Source organism: Erinaceus europaeus, chromosome 4 (assembly GCF_950295315.1).
Source record: "Erinaceus europaeus chromosome 4, mEriEur2.1, whole genome shotgun sequence".
In the NCBI taxonomy this organism is placed as follows: domain Eukaryota; kingdom Metazoa; phylum Chordata; class Mammalia; order Eulipotyphla; family Erinaceidae; genus Erinaceus; species Erinaceus europaeus.
This window is the reverse complement of record NC_080165.1, coordinates 72,099,807-72,123,705: the sequence shown is the minus strand read 5'-3', so window position 1 is coordinate 72,123,705 and position 23,899 is coordinate 72,099,807. Positions and strand designations below refer to the sequence as shown.

General features: G+C 38.8%; 1 protein-coding gene across 2 annotated transcripts in view; it reads left to right on the top strand.

Moving 5' to 3' along the window:
* The window catches only part of KCNQ5 (potassium voltage-gated channel subfamily Q member 5), a 615,123-nt gene extending 595,858 nt beyond the window's left edge, over positions 1–19,265 (top strand). For both annotated transcript variants that reach the window (XM_016191137.2, XM_007529720.3), the window contains 3 exons: positions 2,317–2,448; positions 13,902–14,028; positions 15,021–19,265. In XM_016191137.2, coding sequence (XP_016046623.2) covers positions 2,317–2,448; positions 13,902–14,028; positions 15,021–15,857 — 1,096 coding nt within the window. In that variant the 3' untranslated portion in view covers positions 15,858–19,265. The remainder of the gene's footprint in view (positions 1–2,316; positions 2,449–13,901; positions 14,029–15,020) is intronic.
* Positions 19,266–23,899: the final 4,634 nt, after the last annotated feature.

The following is a 23,899-nucleotide window of genomic DNA, read 5'->3' as shown; positions in this document are numbered from 1 at the left end:
TCAAGCTTAAATGCTGGTAAACAAATCTGGAACTAAAAGTAAATACTAAGTAGTTATAGTATAACACAGATTCTCTTTATTTTTAACTGTTCTCTTCTATTTAACAATTTCAATTTAAAATATCTCTGCAAAACAAAATTAATTAAAAATCTATCTTAAAGAAAGAAGAGATTATTTGAAAAATAGTGGTGGAGAGAAAGAATAAGAATATGGGCCCATGGAGATACTTCAGAGATAGTACTCATCAGACATGTATACCTGAAGAACCAGAGCTCCCAGATTCAATCCTCAGTACTGCAGTAGGCCAGAGCTGAGAAATGCACTGGATTGCCTCTCAAATAAAAAAGGAATAACAGGGAGTCGGGCAGGGCGCAGCAGGTTAAGAGCACGTGGTGCAAAGCGCAAGGACCAGGACCGGCATAAGGATCCCGGTTCCAGCCCCCGGATCCCCATCTGCAGGGGAGTCGCTTCACAGGCGGTGAAGCAGGTCTACAAGTGTCTGTCTTTCTCTCCCCCTCTCTGTCTCCCCTCCTCTCTCCATTTCTTTCTGTCCTATCCAACAACGACACCAGTAATAATTACAACAATAAAAAAAAAGGAATAATAATTGGATGATAGAACTTTCTCAGTGGTAGGGGATGCAATTTGCCTTGTATGAGACCCAGGTTAAAATACCAACACCACATTGGAGGTACAATGACACTTAAAAAAACTCCTGTATCCTCTTGAGTCTCTATTTGAATTTAAAAAACAGCTGGGCATGGCAAAATTTTGCATTGTGAAGCCTAATTTCTGAAAAAATATATATATACATATATATTTAAATTTATATATATTTTTTCCCCTAGGGGCCAGGGGATGGCACACTTGCTTAAATGCACAGAGTACAAAGAACAAGGACCTGCACAAGAATTTTATTTCTAGCCACCACCACCCCACTCTGCCTGCGGAGGGGACACTTCACAAGCAGTGAAGTAGGTCTGCAGGTGTCTATCTTTCACTCTCCCTATCTCCCCCTCCCTCTCAATTTCTCTCTATCCTATCTAATAAAATGGAAAAAATTGGCCTCCAGGAGCAGTGGATTTGTAGTGCTGGCACCATGCCCCAATGATAACCCTGGAAGAAAATAAAATTTTTCTGGATGACTCAAGAATAGTGAGGATCCAATTAATTTGAAATCCATATTATTGTATTATAAAGGTTTGAACTTTACCAATAAATCAATTTAGATGATTTGCAATCAACTATTACTTAGGATAAAATATATATATATACATATACATATATAATTATTTATTTAAATTCACATTTGCTTCTAATCTTCCAACTTTACACCAAGGGACAATGAATTTTCCTTCCTAGAACCTAACTGATCCCTAGGCTGTTATCCATGAATGTAGGTAATAGGTGTCTATGAGTCATTTAACACTTGAATAAACATTAATAGGCTTAATATGTACATTCAGTAAGTCTGCACAAGCTCAATGTTATGCTTCTTTGCTTTGTTTAGAAATGATAACCAAAGCTAGTACAGTAACTTATTATAGTAGGCAGGCTTTGCCATTTGTAGCATCATGAAATTTATTGATAAATTATTATCTTACAACATAAAGTCCATACTGGAGGAAACATTAAGAAGATATTGCTGGTTCTGAAAGTCTTAGACATCCAAGCTTAGTTAGTGAGGATGCTATGTTTATAGCAAAAGGAACTTGACTCGATAAATTGAACAGTCTTCTGCAGTAGTTTATGAGACAAATTTTTCATGTTATAAATGTACATTTCTCTAGAGAATTTTTTTAAAAAATTATATCTCAAAAATGCATAGTGCTGTTAAATACCATGTTAACAACACACACAAACACATACACACACACACACACACACACACACACACACACCTTTTTTATTTGCTGCCAAGGATCAAACTATTATGTGCAAGGTATATGCTATACCACTGAGTTATATTCCCAGCCCAAATAACATTTGTATCTTTTTTAAAGAGTACAACTACAAGATTACATACATGACTTTTAGGTGAAAAGGTTAAATTGCAATTTGATATTGATTTAATTCATAGTTTCCTGAACATTAAGTGGATATTAAAAAGGCACAACATTTGCTATTTAGACTTTTTAAAAGTATTTTTTTTTACTCTCAAAGTATGCCTCATGAGAGTATGTTTAATTATCCATTATTCACTTTCATAGGAGCCTAAAATGATTTGGTGTGCAAATGTCTCATGCAAGTACACTATTTTGGTAACTTCTTCTAAAGAAATTGTGAAGATTAATATGTACTATGTTATTCTTACAGAATTATGAAATTTCATGTTGCAAAACGAAAGTTTAAGGAAACATTACGCCCTTATGATGTAAAAGATGTCATTGAACAATATTCTGCTGGTCATCTGGACATGCTGTGCAGAATTAAAAGTCTTCAAACACGGTAAGAAGTGAAACAGTTTGTTAGAAAGGACAAGGCATAGAAATTATCTGGAGGGAGTCAGGAGGTGGCGCAGAGGGTTAAGCACACGTGGCGCAAAGCTCAAGGACCATCGGAAGGTTCCTGGTTCAAGCCCCTGGCTCCCCACCTGCAGGGGAGTTACTTCACAAGCAGTGAAGCAGGTCTGCAGGTGTCTCTCTTTCTCTCCCCTCTCTGTCTTCCCCTCCTCTCCATTTCTCTCTGTCCTATCCAACAACAATGACATCAATAACCACAACAATGTTAAACAACTAGGGCAACAAAAGGGAAAATAAATAAATAAAGATTAAAAAAAAAAGAAATTATCTGGAAAGAACTTTACTGTAATAAGTTATTGGGTTTCCATTCTGACCATCTATTTTTAATGAACAACTAGATTTTCCATTAAGATTGATTTTATTTAAGAATGTGCACCAGGCATTAAAAACTTCCAACGGTTTCCTCACCTGTAAATAAGATAATGTTAGTGCTTGCCTTGGTGAGTTATGAAGACTGACCAAGTAAGTACTCAGTAAAACCTAGTATTTCTTTCTGTTATCATTTGAATGACTGATGATTCAGTTGCATTTATTATTATCAGAATATTTTAATGCTTTTACTTGTGCTTAATAATAGGTTACAAGATTGGGAGGTTACAGTCTAATCTTCACATACCACAGTGTGATCTTCTACACCACACCCACCACTAAACTTCTGTATCCCCACCCTCCCACCTCCCAAAGATAACCATTATAAATCTCACAAGTCTTAGAAACAGGTTATTTGCATCTGTCTTTTTTTTTATTTTTTTTTTATTTAAGAAAGGATTAATTAACAAAACCATAGGGTAAGAGGGGAACAACTCCACACAATTCCCACCACCCAATCTCCATAACCCACCCCATCCCCTGATAGCTTTCCAATTCTCTATCTCTCTGGGAGCATGAACCCAGGGTCATCGAGGGTTGCAGAACGTAGGAAGTCTGGCTTCTGTAATTGCTTCCCCGCTGAACATGGGCGTTGACTGGTCAGTCCATGCTCCCAGTCTGCCTCTCTCTTTCCCTAGTAGGGTGTGTCCCTGGGGAAGCTGAGCTCCAGGACATATTGGTGGGGTCTTCAATCCAGGGAAGCCTGGCCGGCATCCTGATGACATCTGGAACCTGGTGATTGAAAAGAGAGTTAACATACAAAGCCAAACAAATTGTTGAGCAATCATGGACCCAAAGCTTGGAATAGTGGAGAGGAAGTGTTAGGGAGGTACTCACTGCAAACTCTAGTGTACTTCTGCTTTCAGGTATATATTTTGCAGTAGTTTATGGATACGTGTGAACATAAGCTCTCTCTCACAGAAACTGGTGTATATCTAGGTTTTGGGACTTTGTTAGAAAGTGAACCACCTGAGATGAAATTAGAGAGTACTATAAAAGGAAAGGTCTCACCCGAGTAATGAAGTTGAAGGGTTGTCATTCCACAGGTGAAGTCTCTGGACACAGTCTGAGGTGAAGCATGTTGAGGTGGCAATCGTCGCGTTGGTTAGGTTGTGGTCAGCGGATGCAATATTATTTGATATGGATTGGGAGAGGCATATGGGAAAGTGGGCCCTATCCAAGGGTTCCAGGACTGGGGGAAGTAGGGGCTCTATAGTGGAGATATGAGGTTCCTGCTATCTTAGGGTTCAAAAAGACAATCGATAGTTAATGTTATCATCACATTATTTGGTAATTGGGTTAACTTTGAAAAGTCCTTTTATTATGGTTTGCTGTACAGTACCCAGTATCTTGTATATAGCTGTGCTATTGGATGCTTCTAATCTACTTGGTCTAGGCTTTTGAGAGAGTCCGCATATCAAATACACAGCCTATATATTAAAAAGATTCAGTTTGTGTTTTGAAAAACTTTGAGACATACAATTGATTTTCCCCCTCTCATATTAATTAACTAGTGATTTATATGTCTACATTTTTCTAAGAGTGTACATAAACACCATTCCCACCACCAAAAGACTGTGACCCATCCCACCCACCCACTCCCACCCCCCACTGGCCCAGGAAGCTGCATGTCTACCCCTCACCACAGGGCTTTTATTTTGGTGCCCTACTTACAATTTGGTCAGGTCCTGCTTTTAGTTTCCCTTTCAGATCTTCTTAGTCAACTTCTGTTGATGAGTGGGATCATCCCATACTCATCTTTATCTTTCTGACTTAGCTCACTTAACATAATTCCTTCTAGCTCTGTCCAAGATGGGTCAGAGAAGGTGGGTTCATTGTTCTTGATAGCTGCATAGTATTCCATTGTGTATATCTACCAGAGCTTTCTCAGCCACTCATCTGTTGTTGGGCACCTGGGTTGCTTCCTAGTTTTAGCTATTATGATAATTTCTGGAACCATCCGTTCCACCCCGGTTCCATGGCTGCCAGTTCTTAGCAACATCGTCCCACCAGATATTCGTCGGGATGCGGCATCATCTAAGTTCATTTCCCACGTCTACGCTCGACCGGACCTGCCAATATATGTGGATATCTTCACCTACCCTGTCCAACGCTTGACGTCTTGTCACCCAATCTGGTCCCCTACGCCTACACTGAACTTCTCTGTTCCAGTCTCTTGGAAACAGAGTTGGCAGTCAGCTGAGGTAAAGAACAAACACCTCATCACAGACCCCTGCAAGCGTCAACCCGGCTTTGACCTAGCACGTTATGATTGGGCCCTCCTCAATCGCTATCGAACAGGCCATGGCCGGGGTGCTGCTATGTTCCATTGCTGGGGAGCCAGAGACGACCCGAATTGCCCCTGCGGCTACAGACAGACTATGACCCACATAGTCAAAGACTTCCACCTCTCCAGATTCAAAGGAGGTCTCGAAACTTTACATCAGGCTCAACCTGACGCTGTTGACTGGCTATGGAAGAAGGACAAACGCTAGAAGAAGAAGAAGCTATTATGAATTGTGCTGCTGTGAACATAGGAGTACACACCTCTTTTTGGTTGGGTGTTATGGAGTCCTTGGGGTATAACCCCAGGAGGGGAATTACTGGATCATATGGAAGATCCATGTCTAGCCTTCTGAGAGTTTACCAGACTGCTCTCCACAGAGGCTGGACCAATTTACATTCTCACCAGAAATGTAAAAGGGTTCCTCAGTCCCCACATCCTCTCCAGCATTTGTTGCTGCTGTCCTTTTAGATGTATGCCATTCTTACAGGAGTGAGGTGGTATCTTAATGTTGTCTTAATTTGCATTTCTCTGACAATCAGTGACCTAGAGCAGTTTTTCATATGTTTGTTAGCCTTTTGGATCTCCTCTGTAGTGAATTTTTTTTTTCCTCCTCCAGGGTTATTGCTGGGCTCGGTGCCTGCACCATGAATTCACCGCTCCTGGAAGCCATTTTTTCCCCCCTTTTGTTGCCCTTGTTGTAGCTTCATTGTAGTTATTATTATTGCCCTTGTTGACACAATTCATTGTTGGATAGGACAGAGAGAAATGGAGAGAGGAGGGGAAGACAGAGAAGGGGAGAGAAAGATAGACACCTGCAGACCTGCCTCACCACCTGTGAAGCGACTCCCCTGCAGGTGGGGAGCCGGGGGCTCGAACCGGGATCCTTACGCTGGTCCCTCCACTTTGCACCACATGCGCTTAACCCACTGAGCCACCACCCGACCCCCTGTAGTGAATGTTTTGTTCATATCCTCTGCCCATTTTTGGATGGGGTCATTTGCTTTTTCGGTGCTAAGTTTGCTGAGCTCTTTATATATTTTGGTGATTAGTTTCTTGTCTGATGTCTGGCATGTGAAGATATTCTCCCATTCTGTGAGGGGTCTATCTGTTTGTTTAATAGTTTCTTTGGATGTGCAGAAGCTTTTCAATTTGATGTAGTCCCATTGGTTTGTTTCTACTTTAGTCTTCCTTGCAATTGGGTTTGATTCATCAAAGATGTCCTTGAGGTGTAGGTGGGAAAGTGTTTTACCAATGTTTTCCTCTAAGTATTTGATTGTTTCTGGTCTGACATCTAGGTCTATGATCCATTTGAAGTTGATTTTTGTTTCTGGAGAGAGAAAGTGGTTCAATATCATTCTTCTGCATGTTACACCCCAGTTTTCCCAGCACCATTTATTGAAGAGAGCCTCCTTCTTCCATTTAATGCTTTGGGCCCCCTTATCAAAGATTAGATGTCCAGAGGTATGGGGATTTACTTCTGGGCTTTCAATTCTGTTCCCCTGGTCTGTGTGCCTATTTTTGTTCCAGTACCATGCTGTTTTGATGATGATGGCTTTATAATATAGTTTAAGGTCTGGGAGTGTGATGCCTCCATTTCTGTTTCTTTTCCTCAAGATGGTTTTGGCAATTCTAGGTGTTTTCAGTTTCCAGATAAATGATTGTAGTGTTTGTTCTATTCTCTTAAAGAAGCTTGGTGGAATTTTGATGGGTATTGCATTAAATTTGTATATGGCTCTGGGGAGAATATTCATTTTGATGATATTTATCCTTCCAATCCATGAGCATGGGATATCTTTCCATTCTTGGTATCAGTTTTTATTTCCTTGAGTAGCGACTAGTAGTTTTCAGCATACAAGTCTTTCACTTCTTTGGTCAACTTTATTCCTAGGTATTTGATTGATTTTGCTGAAACAGTAAATGGGAGGGATTTCTGGATGTCTTCTACTTCAGATTTAGTGTTTGCATAAAGAAATGCCACTGATTTTTGTACATTGATTTTGTAGCCTGATACCTTGCTATATTGCCTAATAACTTCCAGTAATTTTCTGCTGGATTCTTTAAGTCTTTTTATGTATACTATCATATCATCTGCAAATAGTGAGAGCTTGACTTCTTCCCTTCCAAGCTGTATTCCTTTGATTTCTTTCTCTTGCCTGATTGCTATGGCAAGAACTTCCAATACTATGTTGAAGAGTAACGGTGACAGTGGACAGCCCTGTCTAGTCCCCGATCTGAGGGGGAATGCTTTCAGCTTCTGTCCATAGAGAATGATGTTGGCTGTAGGTTTGCTATATATAGACTCCACTATCTTGAGGAATTTCCCATCTATTCCCATTTTTTGTAGAGTTTTGAGCATGAATTGGTGTTGGGTTTTGTCAAAGGCTTTCTCTGCATCTATTGAGATAATCATGTGGTTTTTGGCTTTGCTTTTATTGATGTTGTGAATGACATTGATTGACTTACAGATGTTGAACCAACCTTGCATTCCTGGGATGAATCACACTTGGTCATGATGGACAATCTTTTTGATGTGTTGCTGTATTCGGTTGGCCAAGATCTTGTTTAATATTTTGGCATCTATGTTCATCAGAGATATTGGTCTGTAGTTTTCCTTTTTTGTTCTGTCCCTATCAGCTTTTGGTATCAGGGTGATATTGGCTTCATAGAAGGTAGAAGGGAGTATTCCTGTTTCTTCAATCTTATGGAATAGCTTCAGAAGTATGGGTACTAACTGTTTCCTGAAAGTTTTGTAGGATTCGTTTGTTAAGCCATCTGGTCAAGGACTTTTGTTGTTGGGGAGATTCTTAATAACGGTTTCAATTTCTTTGTCTGTGATTAGTACATTTAGATTTTTTTAAATAATTTATTTCTTTATTGGGGAATTAATGTTTTACATTCAACAGTAAATACAATAGTTTGTACATGCATAACATTCCCCAGATTCCCATTTAACAATACAACCCCCACAATGTCATTCATCATCTTTCATGAACCTGTATTCTCCCCACCCAGCCACCCACCCCAGAGTCTTTTACTTCGGTGTAATACTCCAATTCCATTTCAGGTTCGACTTGTGTTTTCTTTTCTAATCTTGTTTTTTAACTTTGGCCTGAGAGTGAGATCATCCCATATTCATCCTTCAGTTTCTGACTTATTTCACTCAACATGATTTTTTCAAGGTCCATCCAAGATCGGCTGAAAACGGTGAAGTCACCATTTTTTACAGCTGAGTAGTATTCCATTGTGTATATATACCACAACTTGCTCAGCCACTTATCTGTTGTTGGACACCTGGGTTGCTTCCAGGTTTTGGCTATTACAAATTGTGCTGCCCAGAACATATGTGTACACAGATCTTTTTGGATGGATGTGTTGGGTTCCTTAGGATATATCCCCAGGAGGGGAATTGCAGGGTCATAGGGTAGGTCCATTTCTAGCCTTCTGAGAGTTCTCCAGACTGTTCTCCACAGAGGTTGGACCAATTTGCATTCCCACCAGCAGTGCAGGAGGGTTCCTTTGACCCCACACCCTCTCCAGCATTTGTGGCTGTTACCTTTCCTGATGTATGACATTCTCACAGGAGTGAAGTGATATCTCATTGTTTTCTTGATTTGCATTTCTCTGACAATCAGAGACTTGGAGCATTTTTTCATGTGTTTCTCCACCTTTTGGATCTCTTCTGTGGTGAATATTCTGTCCAAGTCCTCCCCCCATTTTTGGATGGGGTTATTTGTTGTCTTGTTGTTGAGTCTGGCAAGCTCTTTATATATGTTGGTTATTAAACTCTTATCTGATGTATGGCATGTAAAGATCTTCTCCCATTCTGTGAGGGGTCTCTTGGTTTGGGTAGTGGTTTCTTTTGCTGTGAAGAAGCTTTTTAATATGATGTAGTCCCATAGGTTTATACTTGCCTTCGTTTTCCTTGTAATTGGATTCTTTTCATTGAAAATGTCTTTAAAATGTATGCAGAAAGAAGGTCTGCCAATATTTTCCTCTAAGTATCTGGTAGTTTCTGGTCTAACATCCAAGTCCTTGATCCACTTGGAATTTACTTTTGTATTTGGTGAAATACAGTGATTCAGTTTCATTCTTCTGCATGTTTCAACCCAATGTTTCCAACACCATTTGTTGAAGAGACTCTGCTTTCCCCATGTAATAGTCTGGGCCCCTTTGTCAAAGATTAGATGTCTATAGGTGTGGGGCCTCATTTCTGGGCTCTCAATTCTATTCCACTGGTCAGTGTGTCTGTTCATGTTCCAGTACCAAGCAGTTTTGATGACAATGGCTCTATAATACAGTTTGAGATCTGGGAGTGTGATGCCTCTGGTTCTGTTCTTTTTTCTCAAGATTGTTTTGGCAATTCTAGGTCTTTTCTGGTTCCAGATAAACATTTGTAGCATTTTTTCTATTCTCCTAAAAAATGTGCTTGGGATCTTGATGGGGATAGCATTAAATTTGTAGATGGCTCTGGGTTAGATTTTGTAGTTCTTTTTGGTTCAGTTTTGGAAGGGCATATGCTTCTAGGAAATGTTCCATTTCTTCTAGATTCTCTAGCTTGCTGGCATATAGTTCTTCATAGAAGTTTCGCAGGATTCTCTGGATTTCTGTGGTGTCAGTTGTGATATCTCCTGCATCGTTTACAATTCTATTAATTTGAGTCTTCTCTCTTTTTTGTTGGGTGAGTCTGGCTAGGGGTTTGTCAATTTTGTTTAATCTTTCAAAGAACCAACATTTGGCTTCATTGATCTTTTGTATGGCTCTTTTATTTTCGATGTTGTTTATTTCTGCTCTAACTTTAGTGATTTCTGTCCTTCTGGTTGCTTTAGGGTTCCTTTGTTCCTCTTCCTCTAAGTCCTTGAGGTGTGCAGTAAGGTCGTTCATTTGAGCTTCTTCTTGGTGTTTAATATGTGATTGTATGGCTATAAGTTTCCCTCTCAGTACTGCTTTAGCTGTGTCCCAAATATTTTGATAGGTTGTGTCTTCATTTTCATTAGTTTCCAGGAACATTTGAATTTCCTGTTTGAGTGAGTCTCTGACCCAGTGGTTCTTAAGGAGTATGTTGTTTAGTTTCCAAATTCTGTGTCTTTTAATAATTTTCCGTTAGTTGTTAAATGTTAGTTTTACTCCACTGTGGTCTGAGAAGATACTTGGGATGATTTCAATGCTCTTGAATTTATTGATGCTGTCTTTGTGGCCTAACATGTGGTCTATCCTTGAGTATGTGTTATGTGGATTTGAAAAGAAGGTGTATTCCAGTTTTTTGGGGTGGAGGAGTCTGAAAATGTCCAAGAGGTCTAGTCTGTCAATCTCTTCATTCAATTCTCTTGTATCTTTATTGGTTCTCTGCTTTGTTGATCTGTCTAAGTGTGAGAGTAGGGTATTGAAGAATCCCACTGTTACTGTATTACTATTGATGTATTTTTGAAATTCTTTCAGTAGGTGCTTGATGTATTTAGATGGTCCCTCATTTGGTGCATAGATGTTAATAATTGTTAAGTCTTCTTGGCTGATTGATCCTCTAATAATTATGTAATGTCCTTGCCTATCTTTTATTACTTTATTTAATTTAAAATCTATCGTGTCTGAGATGAGAATGGCTGTTCCTGCCTTTTTTGTGGTCCATTAGACTGTATGATAGTTTTCCATCCTTTCACTTTAAGTCTGTGTTTATCTTGTTGTGACAGATGGGATTCTTGCAAGCAGCATATGGTTGGGTTATGTTTTCTGATCCATCCCCCCACCCTGTGCCTTTTTATGGGTGAGTTTAAGCCATTGACGTTTATTGATATTATGGATTTAATGTATTGTAGTGCCATTGTTCAAAAATTTTTTTTTGTTTGCTCTGATATATTGCAAGTATTATAGTGATATTCTTGTTTATAAGAGGTCTTTTAGAACCTCTTTCAGGGCCGGCTTGGTGATGGTTGCCTCCTTTAACTGTTGTTTGTCTAAGAAGGTTTTGATACCTCCATCTAGTTTGAATGAAAGTCTAGCAGGATATATTATCCTTGGTTGAAACCCTTTTTCATTCAGGGCTCGATAGATATCTTGCCATTCTCTTCTGATTTTTAGAGTTTGAGTGGAGAATTTTGCAGATAATCTTATGGGTTTTCCCTTGTATGTGACTTTTTGTTTCTCTCTTGCAGCCTTTAGGATCCTTTCTTTATCCTTACTCCTTCTCATTGTGACTATGATGTGTTTTGGTGTCTTCAGGTCTGGGTTGATTCTGTTTGGTACTCTCTGGGCCTCTTGAACCTTGATATCCTTTCTGTTATTCAGGTCTGGGAAGTTTTCTTGTATTATTTCCTCTAGAATGTTTGCTTCCCCTTCCTCTCTTTCTTCCTCTGACAGGCCAATTATACGAATGTTACTTCTTTTGAGATCATCCCATATGTCTCTGTTGTTTTTATTGTCTCTCAATCTCTTTTTAAGCTCTTTCACCTCTTTCTTCATTTTCTCTAACTCATCCTCTGTCTGACTAATTCTGTTTTCTGCTTCTGTTAGTCTGCTTTCCCTTTCCTCAGCTTCTTTCTTCATTACAGTTATTTCAGCTTTCAGTCTTCAAGATAATCAGTATTTTCCTTGGGGGTCTCAACTGTTGTTTCCCTAATACTGCCATTCCTTTCCTCCAATGTTGTTTTCATTTCTGTGATTAAGAAGTTTATTATTTCTTGCATACTTTTCTTATCTATGGTTACTTCTCGCTGATTTGTAGTTTCTTCTGGGCTCCTGTATTCATTCATTGGAGTAGCAGTTTTATTTGTTTTTGATCTACCCATTTTTTTGATTAATGTGTTTCTTTTTTTATGCTCTGTTGTTCCTCAGTTGTTGTGTCTTGAGTACAAGTAACACTGTACTAAATACCTTTATGAAAACTGCACTCACCAACCTCAGGAATTACAGTAGCAACTGAAGCAAGTATTGAAGCAGTTTAATCGTTACCAGTTAGCCAAACAATTTCTCCAGTCCGTGAATAAATAGTAACCAAATCCCAGTGAAGAAGAAAGAGAAAAGAAAGGATAGCAAGAATAGACAGTTATGCAAATCTACTATCCACTGTATATTCTAGGGGTAACAAGAGGGGAAAGGGAACTAGAGCAGAGATACACACATAGAGAGTCCACCTTGAGTCAGATTTCTTCCCCAAAATAATTCACAAATTCAGAAAGGCAAAGAAGAAGGAAGAAGTGTATGACAAGATAAAAATAAAAAGAGGCAAGAGAGAGAAAAGGAAGGGAAAAGATAAGAAAAAGAGCTGTAATTAAAGATCAGTGAAAGGAAATTCCCAAATGTTTATCAGTGAATTCAGAAAAGCACCCTGTTTGTTGGTGTGGGGGCTGGGGGCTGTGACTTTGGAAGCTGTAGAATTAAGGAAGAAAGGATGACAATAATGAGAAAAAGAAAAGAAAAATAAAGAAAGAGAGAAAAAAGAAAAAGATAAGAAAAAGAACAGTCATAAAAGGGCAGTGAAAGGAAAGGGTTTTTTTAATGTATTTATTTTTAATTATTTAGTTAGGTATGCGGGGTGAGGTGGGGGGGGGTTGGCTACTTAGAAAGAAAAAAGGCCAGAGGTTTCAGAAGGGTATAGACTTAGAATTAATGATACTCCCTGGTGGGACAGGAATTTGGTAAAGAAAAGGAGCTCCTAGCAGGGAATCCTGCTAGGAGCTGGTCCCCAGGGACTGGTTATGGGGGGGGGGGGAGGCAGGGAAGGAGGTATACTTAGAAATTAAAAGGAAGAAAAAAAAATTTTCCCCTTTTTTCCTACTCTAATTCTTAACCCAAATTAAGTTATAGTCACCTCCTTGGTGTTACCGCTAGGACCCCTAATTGGCTGGCCTACTAAGGCAGAAAATCCTACCATTTCCAAGAGATGTGGTCAGAGCTCAGCCACTAGCAGCTTCTCAGTCCGCCATCTTCCGGGAACCCCCTGTCTTTTTTTTTTCCCAAGTTCATGTATATCAGTTCTCTAGATTCCACAAATGAGTGAAACCATCTGGTAGTTGTCTTTCATCTCTTTACTTATTTCACTAAGAATAGTCACCTCCAGTTCCTTCCATTTTGTCCCAAAAGCCACAATATTATTATTCTATTGCAGAGTGGTATTTCATGGAATATATGTCCCATAGCTTCTTTAGCCAGTCATTTGTTGATGAGCATTTAGGCTGCTTTCACTCTCTGGCTATAGTGAATTGTCAGAATCTGAATCATCCTTCAGATATAAGCTAGTATTTCTCCTTCAAGAAACTTTACTAAATACATTCACAGAGATGGTTCCCTCTTCTGAATTTCTACGGTCTATAGAGTCTGCTACAGAGCACAAAAGCATTTATAATCTTGGCAAGCTGGGCCAGAGCTGAGGCTAGAAAAAAATGAGCAGTTAATTGGTTGTTTTTCTTTCCTTTCCTTTTCTTTATTTTTTTCATTTTGTTGTTGTTTTGTTAACATCAGTGGGGGGTCTCCCCATTCCAAGCCTACTTTTTCAGACAGAAACACTAAGACAAAGAGAGGCACCACAGCCTCCAGATTACCCACAGTGATTTCTCATGGAGCTTGATGAGAAATTAATCTCATCAGTAATTTTGGAACAAGTTCATTTTATTTTATTTTATTTTACATAAATTAAAGACAATCATTTAATTTCCCTTTTCAAGACATTTCATTCTGGCCTCAGGCAGTTTCCATAATCAGCACTCCTAATCAGATCTCTTCTTTTCTGACAGTGTGGATCAAATTCTTGGAAAAGGGCAAATCACATCAGATAAGAAGAGCCGAGAAAAAATAACAGCAGAACATGAAACCACAGATGACCTCAGTATGCTTGGCCGGGTGGTCAAAGTTGAAAAACAGGTACAATTCAACTATGTTGACTTCTTCTTTTTTTAATCATAATTTTTCAGTCAAAACTTGTTTTAAGTAATTGAATGTGTTTTATTGACTAACATTTAGAAAGTAATAAACTTGAGAGAGTGAATTGTTAAATAAAAAATAATGACAAAGAATATAAATTTTAAAGAGTTAAGTGGAAAAAAAACTTTCTATATAGTGTTCTCTAAACTACTTGGATTTCAACCATATAAGGAACTAATTAACTATTTAAATCATTAACTATCAATAATACCTAAACTGGAAGCTGACTATACATTTTCAATAATAATGCAACAAAAGTCTGTTTCTTACCTGTGTTTTTATTATTTTCATGGTCTCACTTTTATATCACTCAAAAAAAAAAAGTCCTCTTTAGAATTTTCATGATCTGTTGAATGGTAGATAGAATCCTGAGGTTATATTTTCTAACACAAAGGCAAATTTCCAGAAATCAAATATCTCCCCCCAATTTAATCATCATTCTTCCAAGTATTAATTCTGAAGCATTTTGTGCCTTTATTTTTTAAATTTAAGAATTATCTATATTGCTATTTAAAGTGTTGATTTAGTTATGAACTAAAGTCCTACCTAAATGCAGGAGGATCCCAGAATGTCTTCTTAGGAGAAGCTTAGGAGAGGCAATATGATTGGGCTGGCGAAGTGAGTAGTTGTTTATTTATAGTGTTTGTATACCCTTTGAAGATATCAATGGTCCATTATTAAAAATTGGGGGAAGAGGTGATGATGGAGATTATGTAGAGTCTAAAACATTCCTTTTCTTCTAGTCTTCCCTTGCCCCTGCCATTGCTAGATGCTAGATACTACTGATGGTAGAGACTGCAATACATTCAATACTTTATATACTTTATACCTAACTATTGACACAAACTGACTTCTTTTTTTTAATTCTAAAAATAAATATATTTATTAATAAAAGGTTATACTCATATGTGATGATTTTTCCATTTTTTTAGGTACAGTCCATTGAGTCTAAGCTAGACTGCCTACTAGACATATATCAACAAGTTCTTCGGAAAGGCTCTGCCTCAGCCCTTACTTTGGCCTCATTCCAGATCCCACCTTTTGAATGTGAACAGACCTCTGACTATCAAAGTCCTGTGGATAGCAAAGACCTGTCCAGTTCTGCACAAAACAGTGGTTGCTTATCCAGATCGGCTAGTGCCAACATCTCCCGAGGCCTGCAGTTCATTCTGACGCCAAATGAGTTCAGTGCTCAGACTTTCTACGCACTTAGCCCAACTATGCACAGTCAGGCACCACAGGTGGCAATGAGTCAGAGTGATGGTTCCACAATGACAGCCACCACCAACAACATTGCAAACCAAATAAATGCAGCACCCAAGCCAGCAACCCCTACAACCTTACAGATCCCACCTCCGCTCCCAACCATTAAGCATCTGCCCAGGTCAGAGACCCTACATCCAAACCCTACAGGCTTACAGGAAAACAGTTCTGATGTCACCACCTGCCTTGTTGCCTCCAAGGAGAATGTTCAGGTTGCACAGTCAAATATGACCAAGGACCGTTCTCTGAGAAAAAGCTTTGATATGGGAGGAGAAACTCTATTGTCTGTCCACCCCATGGTGCCCAAGGATTTGGGCAAATCTTTGTCTGTACAAAACCTGATCAGGTCGACAGAAGAACTAAATATACAGCTTTCAGGGAGTGAGTCAAGTGGCTCCAAAGGCAGCCAAGATTTTTATCCCAAGTGGAGGGAGTCTAAATTGTTTATAACAGATGAAGAGGCAGGTCCCGAAGAGACTGAGACAGACAATTTTGACACCATTTAGCAACCAGCCAGGGAATCTGCTTTTGCATCAGACTAAGGACTGGAAGATTGCGATCATCTCAGAGCATTTGTAAGGCAGGAGAAAAGTACAGATGCCCTCGGCTTGCCTCATGTCAAACTGAAATAAGTTTTTTTGTTTCCTTTCTAGGCATAGCAGTTCCTTTAGCCATACATATCATTGCATGAACTATTTTGAAAGCCCTTCTAAAAAGCTGAAATTGTAAGAATCAGGAAGAATGTGAAAGGCAGTCTTTAAGCCCGTTATATTTTAATTGCATGAAAATGCATGTTTAGGGATGGCTGAAATGCTAAGGTACATCACCACTAACCCATCACTTAATAACGTACCTTGAGTTTAAAATCTTACAAAAACCAAACACTGCTAATACAATGAAGTGTATGAAATGCCAAGATTTGGTCATTTAGAAGATTTGACTCTGTATTTTGAAATCATGGGAGTGAACACCCTCAAATTTCAGCTTTGTAATTAAGTACAAAATACACTTTTAATCAGGCCATCCTGTATATTTAAACACAAAGGCTATTACCAACAGCTGCTAACACGGTGTCCAGTTAAGCAGGATTTGAGAATAATAGAGATGGCTGCTTGTTTTAAGATATATTTGCCAACCCATTCCTATCCAGCTGTTTTATTATTAATGTAATTTGAATGCCAACTTGTGTGCTTTTGGTGATTTAACACTGTGGGCAAGCAATTTTGCACATCTTTATTACATTTTTCTTTACAGAAAGTGTTCTTCAATTAGAAAATGTGCATAGTGAAATTTAGGGCCAGTGGGGCACACTGACTATATTTGACACATTTGACTCCATAACATATTCCCTCACAGCTGAATCAACTTTATAAACTGTCAGTTTCCACACAAAATGTTGATGAGTAGAATGGCCAGCGCTTTTAGCCTGATCTCTCTGCAATGGTACCTCCCAAGTCTTGCCAATACTGCCCACAAAAAAGGGGAGTGTGCAGAGCTATTCCCACTAACTGATAAGCAGCGTCCCAAGGACTGAGACATCTGATTCCAAACAAGATGGGAAAGGTCTGAAATGAATCCAGATGCTACTGGAAGTTGGTGAAGTTAAAGAAAATGACTGTCCTCCACACACATACCTTCAAAGGGCAGTGAGAAAGAAATCAAAATCAAAGAACTTGACTTTGGAAAATTGTTGTCTCTAGGAAATCTAAACCCCTTATTCTTATAAATAAACTGAGAGTTTTGCAAGGTATTTTTTTAATAGGCCTTGGAGGTTTTTTGCTATTATATAGTGCATTTTGCATATGAAAGGCTAAACTGAACCTCTTTTACTTTTTGTACTGTAGTGAACATTTTCTATTCTCCCCAAGAATACTCCCTCAAATCTGAAATTATTGGTTCTGTTTCTTGTTTTATTAGCAGCTACGAACCAGGTAATGCCTGCAGGATTTACAAATCAAAGCATTTAACAGTACCATGGCAGTAAAAATGCCAAAGGAAACATGGGAAAAGATATATTTAACATAAAGTAAGAAAGGCCAACTGTTCATTAGAAATTAGTCTAATTGTCTCAGACCACCAAAATGTTGAACTGCAAAATAATGGGGAAAAAAAAGAAAGAAAAGGTGAGCAAAAATGAGATAGTACTTCTATTCCACTAACTCTAGTCACAGAAGTTCTTAGAAGAGAAAGAGTTCTTTATTTTCACGAGAATAATGCTAACTACTAAACTACCTATTAAAGCATCTCTAGTAGCCAAGAGAAAAGATCATTGGCTATCCATAGGAAGAAAGTTGACCCTTAAATGTATCGACCGACCTTTCCCCAGACTCTCCCCAATAGGCTTTCTCCATCCCTGACCCCCTCTACTATCTTTCTCCATTAGCCATTTTTTCATTCCCTGCCACTGTTTTGCTTCAGAACTTCACAAGGCCTTAATTAATCACCAACCCCCAAGTAAACAATTTCTCCATTCTACCTAAAATGTACTTCTCAATTTTTTCAAAAATTTGTCCCTTCTGGTAAATGCAGAAAATTTTAAAACTTCCTCATCTTTCTCTACTTTCATTCTAGCACTCCCAGGATCTCCTTGTTTAGTATCTTCTTGGCATCTAAATTTTACAGCCCAACTAAAAATATTTTATCAACTTTTTAGAAATTTTCACTTTCAATATACAGAATGTTAGTAAATAACTAGATGTAATTTTTTCTGTCCACTCCTGTCTTCTCACACCCTGAAGTTGTGATAAGTCCTCCCAAGGAGGTTGTGAACACACAAAAACACACACACATACACATTGATCTAAACTCAGTTACATTGCACTTGGCAAATATTATTCAAGGAAGATGGAGGCATCTTTAGGTAGCACTGATTTTTGGACATAGTCTGTCCTGGGTCTAACCCCACTGGCAGCAAGAATTCTGAATGTACTGGGGATCCCTCTTTAGGCCTCAAACACAGTGCAATCCCTCCAGCATTGCTAAAAACTAAAGACTCAGAAACTAGGTCTACACACATCACTGCGGTCTTAATCATAGCAAAATGTGATAAATTATGTTGTGAAAAAAAAACACTGAATCTATGGCCACTTTGTGTCTAATGTACTCTAGTACAAAAAAAAAAATTCTTGGATGTTAAAAATTCCTTGTGTGAAAACTGTAGGGTTCTGTCTGTTCTGTTACTCTCTGTAGACTTGACAGCAGTCCCTCCATTTATGCTTAGCAAAGTTCCATTGGTCAGTCCCAAATGGTGTTTTGAAGCACAACTAAACTGAGCACTGAGTACCTACATGATTTCTCAGTTCAAGTTTGTCTGTTTCCTTCAATGTAGAGAGTTGTTAAAACTGAACACCTAATTGCAAACATCCCTGATATGACATTAACTAAAAAAGTTTGGGCTATGTCTCAGCTACATGTTTGCATTTTTTGCAGCTAAATTAATATTTGTATATTCAAAGTTTTGTTTAAAACACTTCACTGATTTTTTTAAATCGATTCCTCCTGTTCTAAGGTGCCTTTCTTACCTCCCATTGACTCCGTGATTCTGAAAGTTCCTAAATTACAGGTCAAACAGTCTAAGAGGAGGAAATCAGGCACAAAGTGACATTTCATACTCATTTGCAAAGCAAAACTATAAGGAATTAAAAAGCCTGAACAACTAAATTAATGAGTAATTTCATTCAATTAGATTAAGAAACCACATAATTGTTAACCTATCTCCCCAGAAGCTGGTACTTTTTTGCCTTAAATAACATGGCTGTGTTTTATTAGAGAAGTTTAATTATGTGCTTTTAAGTGAACAGTTCTGAAAGTCATATATGACAATACAAGTGTCTACTTCCTGAAAACAAATAAATCAGAAATATTGTATCCATTTCAAGCTTCTATTAAAATGTAATTTCCTTTGCTCTCTTTAACTGGGATTATTTGTTTTAAAGTAAAACATTAAAAAGATATCTACAAACAGCTAGTGTGCCTGTTTTACTTGGAACTAACAGTTTGGTTCTGAGTTGACTTGGCCCATGTAACCAAACTGACTATATAGAAATATTGGACTGAAACATAAGAGTCATCTGCAATTTTACAATATGTTTGACAAACCATTGGTATTTTGGGAGTGGGGGTGTCAAATGTTTTTCAGGGCATCATAAGAATAGCTAACTTTATGTTACATCAGAAATATTTATTTTTATATATGCTTTTCAGTTTGATATTTTAAAATCCAGATAGCAGTGCATAGGAGACTTGTGCTAACGACTAGTTGTACAGGGACATACAGGTACCCAAAGTCTGCAGCCTTGGATAATCGCAGCTATCATTTTTAGCACCCGTCCACCTCTGCCTTACCAGGGATTTGGGACTGAAGAGAACCATTTACTTCTTTAAAAAAAAAAAAAAAGAACAAGGTAGGGGTGAAGGGAGGCTGGACGGTGGCACAACCAGTTGAGCACACATTATCATGGTCAAAGACCTGGGTTTGAGCTCATGCTCCCTGCCTGCAGGGGTGGATAGGTGGGTGGGAGAGCTTCAAAAGTGGTGAAACAGGTCTGCAGCTGTCAGTATCTTTCCCTCTCCCTATCTACCTCCCCCTCCATTTTCAATTTCTCTATGTCCTGTCAGATAAAGTAAAAGAGAAAAAGAAATAAATAAAAAAGAAAGAAAAAATGAAGAAACAAACATTAGGCACAGTGGATTTATAGTGTTAGCACCGAGCCCCAGCAACAACCCTGGTGGCAATTAAAAAAAAAATTAATCTATTTCTTTTCCTGTGTTCCAACAGCAATTTTGCATTAATTATTCATAATTAATCCCAGTAGAAATATTTTAAAGGAGATGTTAGACCTCTGGAAAATAAGGCAACAAAGAGCTAAAAGAAGCATTTATACCATGAGTAAGAAAAATAGGGGGAGTAAAAAAAAAAGAAAGAAAAATACAGAAATGTTATCCTAGAGGTGCTGGAAAGAGATGTCTCAGCATGACTCTAAAAAGATCAACCAAGTATGTGTCTATTCTGCCCCCAATTAATGACCGGTGAAAATAAAATTGTCTGACCATCTTAAAACTACAGTCAGCTTTCCTATACTTTAAGAACTACTTTAGCAGTACCTCTCACCTCCAGCACTTACAAAGAATATAACTACGATTCTACCTTAACTACTGGTAAAAAATAGGTTCCTAGACTTTGAAGTAGTGACTTCTTTATAGCTTGTTTCAACTGTTAGGAGAATTTTGTACAAGTAAAAGTTGTTTCTTGAAATAAATTTTAAATTTTCTGGCTGCCAAGAAAGCTCACCTGGGTAGTGGTGTACTTCCTTTGCCATGTGCACAACCCAGGTTCCAGCACAGCCCCCACAGCCCTGGGGAAAACTTTAGTGCTGGGGTACCTTGGGGCCGATTCTCTCTCTCTCTCTCTCTCTCTCTCTTTCCCTCCTTTCCTCCCTCCCTCTCTGTCTCCAGAAACTTTTAGCCTGGCACAATGAAAATCCAATAAGAACAAAAGAAAACTTTAATTTTCATTCATTACAATAAGACTTTATTCCATAGTCTGCATAATTGTGAATTAATGAACTTTTATTTTACTATATTTCAAAGGCGAAATTTATCAAAAACATTATGTGAAGAGCATTTATGCACTTCGCTAAAAATAACACCATAAAACTGCTGAAAAAACATATTTTCCTATTCAAATAAATATCAATAGATAGAAAATCTAAAGGCACACTGCTACAAAACAGTTTTCTTTGCCCAATTCATATGATTCACTTCATGTCCTAAGTTTGGTGGCCATTTTAAGTCTATTATACTCTTGGGTTTGACCATCTCCTTGGTGTGCGGGGGGGGGGGGGGGGGGTTGTTTTGTTTTGTTTTGTTTTTGCCTCCAGGGTTATTGCTGGGGCTCTGTGCCTGTACCACAAATCCACTGCTCCTGGAGGCTTTTTTTTTCTCCTTCCCTTTTTGTTTTATCATTGTTGTGGTTATTGTTATTATTATTGTTGTTGATATAATTGTGGGATAGGACAGAGAGAAATGGAGAGAGGAGGGGAAGACATAGAGGGGACAGAAAGATAGACACCTGCAGACCTGCTTCACCACCTGTGAAGTGACACCCCTGCAGGTGGGGAGCCCAGGGGCTCTAACCAGGATCCTTATGCCCGTCCTTGCACTTTGTGCTATGTGCACTTAACCCGCTGTGCTACCGCCAGACCCCCTTTCCTTGAATTTTGTAACACCACACATACCACTATGCCTTACTCTACTCTTACTGCCAGTCCCCTACCCAGAGCTGATTTATAAGCTCTTGACACCCTAAACTTAAGTATAGCAACCAATGCTTAGCAATTGTCTTGCACTATGCCAAAAAGTGGTTCACAGATATTACTTCATTTTATCTCCACCACATCATAACAGATAATATTCTAAACCAGTGAAATAGCTCACTTGGATACTGTAGTGATTTACTAAACGTGTGACCCAGGTTTGATCCTGGCCCCCAATGCACTGAAGGAAGCTTCTGCACTGTGGTCTTTCACCCTCTCTCTGTTTCTCTGTCTTTATCTAAAAACAAATAAATAATAATAATAAATAATAATAAAACAGGCAATGTTTCAGTTAGGATGCATTTGGCTGCAGGTAAAAGAACACTGGATGAGGCTATCTAAATTATAAGGAATCTCTATTTATTCTAGCATAACTATGTCCTGAGCCACCAGAGTACAGTTTGACTGATTGTATAATCAAGGGTCTAGGTTCATTTTCTCTCTGCTGTTCTTGATCATATTGATGCCACACACCTCACTGATCCCAACTACAAAGAGAGGGAATAGAGGAGAAGGCTGCTTTCCAACTAATTGAAATATAAATCTTTTTCTGTCCTGATTAAACTAATTTAGGTCAGATGTTCTTCCTGGACTTGGTAACAGTCACCATGTGCCTGGTCAGGCTGATTTAATCTAATCAAGATTCCTGCTCTGGAACTAGAGAGAAAGCAAGGATTGGAGAACCTATATAAACTATAATTGCTAGATGATAAACAACAAATTGGGGTGGTCAGAGAAGCAGGAGCACAGTAAAGCATTGCCTTCATCAGCATGATACTTTGGATTCAATCCCTGAAGCCATATGGGAACAGCAAAAAGAGCTCTGCTGATCTTGGAGTGGTACTGTGCTCTCTCTGTCTCTTACTGCCTTTACCTCACAGTCATTCACAAAAAAAGAAAACAATATTATACCAGAAAGGTGGTTCAGTGGTAAAATGCATGTGTGAGACCCGGGTTTAATCAGATTTTGAAAAATAAAATAAAATAAAAATCTTTAAGGGTGTCGGATGTAGCATGGCGTGTTAAGCGCACATGGCTTAAGGCGCAAGGACTGGCATAAAGATCCCGGTTCGAAGCCCAGGCTCCTCACCTGCAGGGGAGGCATCACTTCACAGGAGATGAAGCAAGTCTGCAGGTGTCTATCTTTCTATCCCCCCTCTGTCTCCCCTCTTCTCTCAATTTCTCTCTGTCCTATCCAACAACAACAACATCAATGGCAACAATAACAACAGCAGCAAAGGCAACAAAATGGGAAAAAAATGGCCTCTTAGAGGGGAGTCCGGGGGTAGCACAGCAGGTTAAGCACACATGGCGCGAAACCCAAGGACCGGCATAAGGATCCCAGTTCGAGCCCCCAGCACCCCACCTGAAGGGGAGTCGCTGCACAGGTGGTAAAACAGGTATGGGGGTGTCTATTTCTCTCCCCCTCTCTGTCTTCCCCTCCTCTCTCCATTTCTCTCTGTCCTATTCAACAACGATGACATCAATAATGACAATAAAAAAACAGGGCAACAAAAAGGGAAAATATATAAATTTTAAAAAGTGGCCTCTTGGAGCAGTGGATTTGTTGTGCAGGCACCAAGCCCCAGCAATAACCCTGGAGGCAAAAAACAAAAAAGAAAAACTTCTTTAAGGAGAAAAGAAACAGTGAATAGCTATAGGCCAAGTAGATTAATCACCCGAGGTAGTTCCCATTAGAAGAGAAAAATGAATATGCTGAGAAATCAGTATTATTTTGTGGTAGAGCTAGGACTTAAATGAATGTATTTTCACTGTAGTGTTTCAAATGTTGATAATTGTGATACTTGAGTTGCCTACACAAAATATTTTGGTGACTGGGACTTAGAGATCAGAATTACAACCTCAAGGATGCAGAATTTTAGCTTGGCAATTGCAGTGAAATTTAATTAAGAGAGAAAATAACACTTTTCGTGTTTTAAAAAATGCTTTTCCACCAGTGTAAGGATCCCAGTTCGAGCCCCTGGCTCCCCACCTGCAGGGGAGTCACTTCAAAATCAGTGAAGCAGGTCTGCAGGTGTCTGTCTTTCTCTCCCCTTCTCTGTCTTCCCCTCCTCTCTCCATTTCTCTCTGTCCTATCCAACAATGACAACATCAATAATAACAATAATAACCACAACAATAAAACAACAAGGGCAACAAAAGGGAATAAATAATAAATAAATAAATATGCTTTTCCAGGAGCCAGGTAGTGGTACACTAGGCTAAGTGCACAT